Source organism: Rhinopithecus bieti, unplaced genomic scaffold (assembly GCF_001698545.2).
Source record: "Rhinopithecus bieti isolate Rb0 unplaced genomic scaffold, ASM169854v2 scaffold_34943, whole genome shotgun sequence".
Lineage (NCBI taxonomy): Eukaryota > Metazoa > Chordata > Mammalia > Primates > Cercopithecidae > Rhinopithecus > Rhinopithecus bieti.
In genome coordinates, this window is record NW_016815584.1 from 592579 (window position 1) to 601835 (window position 9257).

General features: G+C 42.3%; 2 protein-coding genes across 3 annotated transcripts in view; one reads left to right on the forward strand and one right to left on the reverse strand.

Annotated features, from left to right (window-relative positions):
* Positions 1-7382, forward strand: part of METTL3 (methyltransferase 3, N6-adenosine-methyltransferase complex catalytic subunit) — a 15373-nt gene extending 7991 nt beyond the window's left edge. Inside the window, exons 2-12 of one of the 2 annotated variants that reach the window (XM_017853475.1) lie at positions 709-926; positions 1013-1417; positions 2716-2891; positions 3484-3700; positions 3927-4114; positions 4814-4852; positions 5014-5122; positions 5243-5308; positions 5476-5588; positions 6243-6314; positions 7297-7382. In XM_017853475.1, the coding sequence (XP_017708964.1) occupies positions 709-926; positions 1013-1417; positions 2716-2891; positions 3484-3700; positions 3927-4114; positions 4814-4852; positions 5014-5122; positions 5243-5308; positions 5476-5588; positions 6243-6314; positions 7297-7333 (1640 nt within the window). In that variant the 3' untranslated portion in view covers positions 7334-7382. Of the gene's footprint in view, positions 1-708; positions 927-1012; positions 1418-2715; positions 2892-3483; positions 3701-3926; positions 4115-4813; positions 4853-5013; positions 5123-5242; positions 5309-5475; positions 5589-6242; positions 6475-7296 lie in introns of those variants that run through there. The other variant, XM_017853474.1, reaches the window with a different exon arrangement.
* TOX4 (TOX high mobility group box family member 4) overlaps positions 5444-9257 on the reverse strand; it is a 23751-nt gene continuing 19937 nt past the window's right edge. Inside the window, exon 7 of the mRNA XM_017853416.1 lies at positions 5444-8094. Coding sequence (XP_017708905.1) covers positions 8034-8094 — 61 coding nt within the window. The 3' untranslated portion in view covers positions 5444-8033. The remainder of the gene's footprint in view (positions 8095-9257) is intronic.

Sequence of the window (9257 nt, forward strand, 5' to 3'; positions counted from 1 at the left end):
ACCCCCTCTCAAAAAAAAAAAAAAAAAAAAAAATTTCATCTATATTTTAATTAAATAACCACAGATACTAGACTTTCTCAAAGGTAACATTTTGTCCTAATTTTAGTTTCTCAAATCTTATGAAGGTTATGATGGCTACCCAGCTTGTGAAGTAATAGATGATAACAATATAGTCAGGAAATAGCATTTGGTAACCAAGGCTTCAGCAAAGTATTAAGATTTTTGTGATTGTGAGTGTTACAGGTAACACTGTTGGCCCCCAACATTGTCATTTTGTACACTTTGTTGATCAATGGCCTGAATTCATTAAAATTCACACTACATGCCTCAAAAAGAATATTGGATCCCAGCCTAGGTTGTTGAGTATATTCCTGGCCTTTATTAAAATGTTGGTAGATAGAAAGGTGGTAGGGATATTTAAATCTATCATGCTGCTAATCTACTTTCTTTGTAGCACAGCAAGGATAGGGAATTAGGAAAACATTACTCACCCAATAGAGAAAAGGTAGATAGAAAATCCAATATTGACAAAACAGTTAATGCTTTTAGTATGATTGAGGATAGGTAATCTAGTGCTAAAGTTGGTCAGAGAATTTCCTGCACAAAATGAAAGATCTATGTATGGGAATGCTAGAGAATTTGACTTCTCAGAAATATATAGACCAACAGTGGTTGCCTTTTTTCATTTTTACTTCTCTTCATTCTTAGATCTACGGAATCCAGAGGCAGCATTGTCTCCAACCTTCCGTAGTGACAGCCCAGTGCCTACTGCACCCACCTCTGGTGGCCCTAAGCCCAGCACAGCTTCAGCAGTTCCTGAATTAGCTACAGATCCTGAGTTAGAGAAGAAGTTGCTACACCACCTCTCTGATCTGGCCTTAACATTGCCCACTGATGCTGTGTCCATCTGTCTTGCCATCTCCACGGTAATGACCTGACAGAGTTAGGATTTACAACTTATTTTCAGTTCGTGGTCAGTGTCTTATTGCCCCTACCTCCTCTTCTTCTCTAGCCAGATGCTCCTGCCACTCAAGATGGGGTAGAAAGCCTCCTGCAGAAGTTTGCAGCTCAGGAGTTGATTGAGGTAAAGCGAGGTCTCCTACAAGACGATGCACATCCTACTCTTGTGACCTATGCTGACCATTCCAAGCTATCTGCCATGATGGGTGCTGTGGCAGAAAAGAAGGGCCCTGGGGAGGTAGCAGGGACTGTCACAGGGCAGAAGCGGCGTGCAGAACAGGACCTAACTACAGTAGCTGCCTTTGCCAGTTCATTAGCCTCTGGTCTGAGCTCTTCAGCATCAGAACCAGCAAAGGAGCCAGCCAAGAAATCAAGGAAACATGCTGCCTCAGATGTTGATCTGGAGATAGAGAGCCTTCTGAACCAACAGTCCACCAAGGAACAACAGAGCAAGAAGGTAGGGGTCATGTGAAAATACTCTCACAATATGCTCTTAATTATAGCTTTGTTTGACAAGGATTTACCCCTAGGGCAAGGAACTGTTTTTAGAATTGAGGGTTTACAGTGGTTCTCAACCAGGGATGATTCCGTACTGCCCAACTCCCAGGGGATCTGGTAATGTCTGGAGACATTTTTATTGTGACACATGGGGGAGTGCTATTGGCATCTAGTGTGTAGAGGCCCGGGATGGTTGTTAAGCGTCCTACAGTGCATAGTAGGACAAACCCCCACAACAAACAGTTGTCTGTCCCAAAGTGTCAATAATGCCAGTGTCAACAAATTCTGATTTAGATAATCTGTCATTGAATCTGAAAGAATTGGATCAAGAGAAGAGGAATCCAAATATATAGAAATATAGGGAGATATTTCTCTTATATTTCTCCCTATATTTCTGGAGAGGAATACTAGACCAGTTATAGAAATTGACTAAATAATGTGAATTGGTTCTGAGTATAAGTATTGGCCTGACATGAGTTCTTATCTGTTTGGTACTTCTAGTGCGTAAGTTTGAACAAGTTAATTAACTTCTCTTGAGCCTTAGTCTTCTCATCTGTAATGTGAAGATAATACCAGCATATCCTGCCTTATAGAATTGAATAGACTCTGAGCTAAAAAGTAAAGTGTTTAGCACTATACTTTTTAGTTCAGCACCCAGTAAATACGTTTTTTTATAGAAGGAATGCCTTCCTGGGGAGGGGACGTTAATATAATTTTTAGCAGTAGGAACCAGGACTCTTCCATTTTAATTTCATCCCAAATGCGTATTTGTGAGGAAGGACTGAACCCCTAACAAATTTCTTATCTGAAGGCTCCAATTTTCCAATATTAAGTTAGCTAATTTAGGGCTAGGCACAATGGCTCATTCCTGTAATCTCAACACTTTGGGAGGCCGAGGTGGGAGGATCACCTGAGGCGAAGAGTTCAAGACCAGCCTGGGCAAAATAGTGAGACCCTATCCCCACAAAAAGTAAATTAATTAAAACATTAGCTGGCATGGTGTCTTGCACCTGTATTCCCAGCTACAACTGAAGGCTGAGCTAGGAGAATCACTTGAGCCTGGGAGTTCAGTGGGAGAAACAGTAAGTTATGATTACACCACTGCACTTTGGCCTGGGTGACAGCAAGTTACCTGACAAAAAAGTTAGCTAATTTATCTCTTGTAAGACATCAGTGTCAAAAAGAATTTGCAGAGTTGGTCTAAGAGCCAGTTTGATCTACAAGACATTTTTAAGTCCAAGGCTACTTCTGTCACAGGTCAGTCAGGAGATCCTAGAGCTATTAAATACTACAACAGCCAAGGAACAATCCATTGTTGAAAAATTTCGCTCTCGAGGTCGGGCCCAAGTGCAAGAATTCTGTGACTATGGAACCAAGGAGGAGTGCATGAAAGCAAGTGATGCTGATCGACCCTGTCGCAAGCTGCACTTCAGGTCTCTTGGAAGGGAATGAGGTGGGATGGGTTTGTCAGAAGCAGCCATTCCTTTTCAGCATATTCCTTCCAGTCATTGGGGTTCTGTCTGTAATCTTAGTTTATGGTTTGTGTAAGTCCTCCAGACCCTGAAGGTATACTTTCAGAAGTGCATTGTGTGGGAAGAATACAGGCTGTACTCCCAAATAACTTTTTTTTTTTTTAAAGAAAAAGCTCCCTCCTTAGAATAACAAGGTATGTCTGTCTCTCAGCCACGGTGAAAAAGTACTCTGAAAGGAGGATAATCTTAGGAGAAAAGGAACCTGAACTCTTAGGTCAGTGTTTTATTCTGTTCTAACCAACTAAGTCTCCTGCACTGCTTGCCTTCCAGTGGTAAAACAGGAAACCCAGTCTTAGAGATGAATTACAATTGTTCTGTAGTATGAATTATGGATTTCCATGCTACCTGCCTCCCTTAAAACTCTTGGAGAAAGCTCTAACAATAGAATTATGGGAGGGTAATAAAATAGGAGACATTTTCAAATCATTTGAAATTTGAACTGTTGGATCTACGTCTGGAGCACCATCTTGATTCTCCCTTTTTATTTTCCCAGACGAATTATCAATAAACACACTGATGAGTCTTTAGGTGACTGCTCTTTCCTTAATACATGTTTCCACATGGATACCTGCAAGTATGTTCACTATGAAATTGATGCTTGCATGGATTCTGAGGCCCCTGGCAGCAAAGACCACACGCCAAGCCAGGAGCTTGCTCTTACACAGAGTGTCGGAGGTGATTCCAGTGCAGACCGACTCTTCCCACCTCAGGTACCTGTCTGCTCAGAAAACTCGTCTCAACTTACAGATTTTGAGTAGGGCAGCCATACACATTAAGAAAGCAGAGCATAATTCAGCAATCTTGTTTTGCTTATTGGGAATGGAGGGGGATAGATAAACTTGTAAGGGAATAGGAAAAATCAAATGGAAAAGAGGGACTCAGGCCATGAATCTGAGAGTTAAAGTAGGGAAGATGACCAAATACCACTTTATGCAGTGGATCTGTTGTGATATCCGCTACCTGGACGTCAGTATCTTGGGCAAGTTTGCAGTTGTGATGGCTGACCCACCCTGGGATATTCACATGGAGCTGCCCTATGGGACCCTGACAGATGATGAGATGCGCAGGCTCAACATACCCGTACTACAGGATGATGGCTTTCTCTTCCTCTGGGTCACAGGCAGGTAATGCAATTCAGTTATGTAAGTATGGACAGATACAATACAGAGTGAATACTGAGTGGGAGATAAAATCCTGGGTTTTCCTAGCCCTACTATTAAATGTATGACTGATTTAGTCTTTTTTTCTTTTTTTCCGGGAGACAGTCTCACTCTGTTGCCCAGGCTGGAGTGCAGTGGTGTGATCTCAGCTCACTGCAACCTCGGCCTCCCGGGTTCAGGCAATTCTCCTGCCTCAGTCTCCTGAGTAGCTGGGATTACAGGCACATGCCACCATGCCCAGCTAATTTTTTCTTTTTGTATTTTTAGTACAAACTGGGTTTCACCGTGTTAGCCAGGATGGTCTCTATCTCCTGACCTTGTGATCCACTCACCTCGGGCTCCCGAAGTGCTGGGATTACAGGCGTGAGCCACCACGCCCAGCCAGTTTTTTTTTCTAGTGAGTCCTAATGCCCATTTACAATGCAAATTATACCCTGAATATATATTTAACTTTACATTTGTTCTTTGAGAAAGGTAAGGTTGTTGAGAATACTGTTTTATCTTTTCATTCTTAGATCCACCATGCTGCTTTTGGTGTTGTGCATGTAAATGTTCACTGAATGTCTACTGAAAAGGTGTTTATGGTGTTTCTAACACATCATATATGTTGAAGAGAAAAAAAATAAGGGCATACAAATAGTTGTTTAACTCATTTCTTCCTAGGGCCATGGAGTTGGGGAGAGAATGTCTAAACCTCTGGGGGTAAGTAGTGCGTTGTGTTGCTTTCTTTTGAGGGTAATACTGTTATAGTGAGATACATGTTTTCTTCTCCCAGAGTATTCTGTGATTCCTTGCTTCTATAAATGGTACTACCCCTAACTGTACGTTTGACTAAAACTCTAGTTCTTTTTTATGCCCCACAGGTATGAACGGGTAGATGAAATTATTTGGGTGAAGACAAATCAACTGCAACGCATCATTCGGACAGGCCGTACAGGTCACTGGTTGAACCATGGGAAGGAACACTGCTTGGTGAGCAGCAGTGGGGCCCAATTCAATAGGTGGAGCACAAAAGAAGAATCATTTGATTTCTTACTGAGAAAAAGTTCAAAAGGTGGTTTCATAAGGTAATCTGTTATCTGTGGTGAGCAGGTTGGTGTCAAAGGAAATCCCCAAGGCTTCAACCAGGGTCTGGATTGTGATGTGATCGTAGCTGAGGTATGTGCTTCCCAGGCCTCCAAAGCTTCCACATTTCTGTTGGTATCAGTTATTCATGTTGGGTGTATTCTCATCCCAGATTTTTCTCATTTAGATCATAAACATAATAGAAGGGGGTAGAATTGCAATCTTGTGTAACTTAAAAGCAGCTAGTTTTTATTTCCTAGGTTCGTTCCACCAGTCATAAACCAGATGAAATCTATGGCATGATTGAAAGACTATCTCCCGGCACTCGCAAGATTGAGTTATTTGGACGACCACACAATGTGCAACCCAACTGGTAAGGTGACCAGAGAACAGGCTAGTCCTCAAGGGGCTATTACTTATGATTAAGGACATAACTTAGTAGAGCTTCACACTGTATTCCACTAGTCCATAAATGAGCTTCAGAGGATTCATAAGCCACTTAAGCTTGTATTTAAACTGTTTTATGAGATTCTACAAATATTCATTAGAAACTCAACAGGTTCTAGGACCCAAAGCACTGCTCCCTAGGGTTTCTGTTCTCTTCACAATCTAAGGATCTTCCTCAGCCATTCTGTGATATATTGAATCTGCCCCCTGGTGGTTATGAAGTTATCTATTTAATCTGTCAATAATTATATCTTTCACCCCTTTAATAGAGCTTAAAACACATGCTGCTAGCATTTTGCTTATCCAAAGAGTACTCCCTGGTAGCAGCAACTCTGTGAAGCAGGCCTGGCTAAGCCTTAGTTACTAACCCTCAGATAATACAGATCCAGTCTATTTTAACTCCAGAATCTATGCCAATTCTCAACTAGTCATTCTGCCATATACTATTCTAATGTTCTTTTTAGAAGAATTGGCATATTTGATATGATGATAGGCAGTCTTCATTTGGTATACATTTTTTAACAATATTAAACCCTCTAATTCCAGGATTTCTGGTTTGCCCCTCCTTTTCCCGTTTCAGGATCACCCTTGGAAACCAACTGGATGGGATCCACCTGCTAGACCCAGATGTGGTTGCACGGTTCAAGCAAAGGTACCCAGATGGTATCATCTCTAAACCTAAGAATTTATAGAAGTACTTCCTTACAGAGCTAAGAATCCATAGCCATGGCTCTATAAGCTAAACCTGAAGAGTGATATTTGTACAATAGCTTTCTTCTTTATTTAAATAAACATTTGTATTGTAGTTGGGATTCTGAAGTCCATTCTGGCTCTGCCACTTAACAGGGTGTAATCTTGTGCAACTCATCTCTCAGTATTTCTTATATGTGAAATGGGAGTATTACCTCATTGGGTTGCTGTGAGGGTTCAAACTAAATGAGTGCATGGGAAACATTAAAATGATCATTATAGGCTAGGCACAGTAGCTCACACCTGTAATCCCAGCACTTTGGGAAGCCAAGGTAGGAGGATAACTGTAGCCCAGGAGTTCAAGACTAGCCTGGGAAAAATAGTGAGACCCCATCTCTACCCCCACCCTCCAAAATCATTAAAAAAACAGGAATGCAGGCTGGGTGCAGAGGCTCACACCTGTAATCCTAGCACTTTGGGAGGCCGAGGTGGGCAGATCATAAGGTCAGGAGTTCAAGACCAGCCTGGCCAACATGGTGAAACCCTGTCTCTAATAAAAATACAAAAAATCAGCTGGGCGTAGTGGCAGGTGCCTGTAATCCCAGCTACTCCGGAGGCTGATGCAGGAGAATTGCTTAAACCTGGGAGGCAGAGGTTCAGTGAGCTGAGATCGCACCACTGCACTCCAGCCCGGGTGACAGAGTGAAGCTCTGTCTCAAAAAAACAAAACAAAACAAAAAAACCCCCACAGAAAACAGGAATGCATAGGATAAAACTATGTACATGGTTGGTTGAGGAAGAGGTTCTCTAGGACAGCGTTTCCTGTTTTACAGACAGTAAAAATTTGAGTTTTATTTAAAGTTATCACCACTTGGACTATCATGCTGTAAACTTCTGCTTATTCTGTTACAACTAGGTGGCTTTTCTAATCTGTTTTTCTTTAGATTATGTCCAAGAAATGATAGATCTATGGTCTTTTGAAGATATTTCATCAAACACAAGTGAATACAACTTTAGACTTTGGTAAAACCTCTTACTAATGATGTAGTTTTGCCTGTTAGATTCATGAACTGTGATAACTCAGATAAGGATGGTAACTGCAGAAATAATATATATAAAGAGAAATAAACTCCTGGGTGATGTCATTTTCCATGTGGCCCAGTGTGCCTGTGTTGAAAAGTTTTGTTCTCAAAGCAGTGTATTGATGTGATAATGGGGAATAACATTTTTTTATGAGGGAACCTTTAATAGAATCTCTTAGCCCTTTTAAAACGGATACACACAGTGGCGTTTTCTCCTAGGCTCAAAGCTGAGTACACTCCTGTAATTTTAATAATATTTTAGGCAAGTCCTATGACAATTATACCAACAAGTTTCTTCAACCCCACCACCACCCCTACCATATCTATGCTTTGCTTGCCCATACTCCCTTCACCCTTTCCTCTGCTATTACCACTGGTATTTCTGCTTGTGGTTGAAAATAAAAAGCATCTCCAGATTGCAGCAAATTCAGTGGCCCTGCTCCATAGCCTGGCCTCTGATGAAGGAAAAGGGGTGAAACATGAACGGCCATCATGGGTTGTGATCAGGCACTACCAGAAGCCCAGCTTGTGTTTCAAAAACAGGCTCTCGGACATGTTCCCAGCAGATAACTCTTCACTGGCTTGGAGAACAGGAAGGACTATTTCACAAACACTACTGTGTTTGAATTTCTAGAGGCTACCCAGGCCAAGAATACATCCCTAAGAGAGAAAAAGACACACAAACAATTATACACAAACTGAAACAGAATTACAGCCCACTTTTTTTTTTTTTTTTTTTGATGCACCCCCCGGGTTCATGCCATTCTCCTGCCTCAGCCTCCCGAGCAGCTGGGACTACAGGCGCCTGCCACCATGCCCGGCTAATTTTTTGTATTTTTAGTAGAGACGGGGTTTCACCATGTTAGCCAGGATGGTCTCGATCTCCTGACCTCGTGATCCACCCGCCTCCACCTCCGAAAGTGCTGGGATTACAGGCGTGAGCCACCACGCCCAGTCGCTACATTCTTTTTATCTTTTTTTATTTTTATTTTTATTTTGAGACAGAGTCTCACTGTTGCCCAGGCTAGAGTGCAGTGGCGTTATCTCCTTGGCTCGCTGCAACCTCCGTCTCCCAGGTTCAAGAGATTCTTCTGCCTCAGCCTCCTGAGTAGCTGGGTCTATAGGCGCCCGCCACCATGCCCAGCTAATTTTTGTATTTGTAGTAGAGATGGGGTTTCACCACATTGGCCCAGCTGGATTTTTTTTATCGGTCTTAAGCAAATAGGTTCCCAGATAATTTCCTGCAGCATTATGGTGAGAATATATAAGAACAGTGGGCTTAAAAGTCAGAAGTAGAGGCCGGGCGCGGTGGCTCAAGCCTGTAATCCCAGCACTTTGGGAGGCCGAGACGGGCGGATCACGAGGTCAGGAGATCGAGACCATCCTGGCTAACACGGTGAAACCCCGTCTCTACTAAAAAAAATACAAAAAAAACTAGCCGGGCGAGGTGGCGGGCGTCTGTAGTCCCAGCTACTCAGGAGTCTGAGGCAGGAGAATGGCGTAAACCCGGGAGGCGGAGCTTGCAGTGAGCTGAGATCTGGCCACTGCACTCCAGCCTGGGCGACAGAGCGAGACTCCGCCTCAAAAAAAAAAAAAAAAAAAGCAAAATTAGGGGAAATGTTAATTTATTGAAGGGTTTTGAAATAGGAAATAGAAATGCCTTGTCCTACAGCTATAGGTAATTCCCAGGGAAATTTGGGGAGGGGTAAAATCTTCCAAACTTCTCCCCATTTCCCTCACAAATTGCAAATTATCATATGCTACTTTCCACTTACCATTTCTCCCCAAATTCTAATTCCCTAAGTAGTCTGATTTGCACTAAG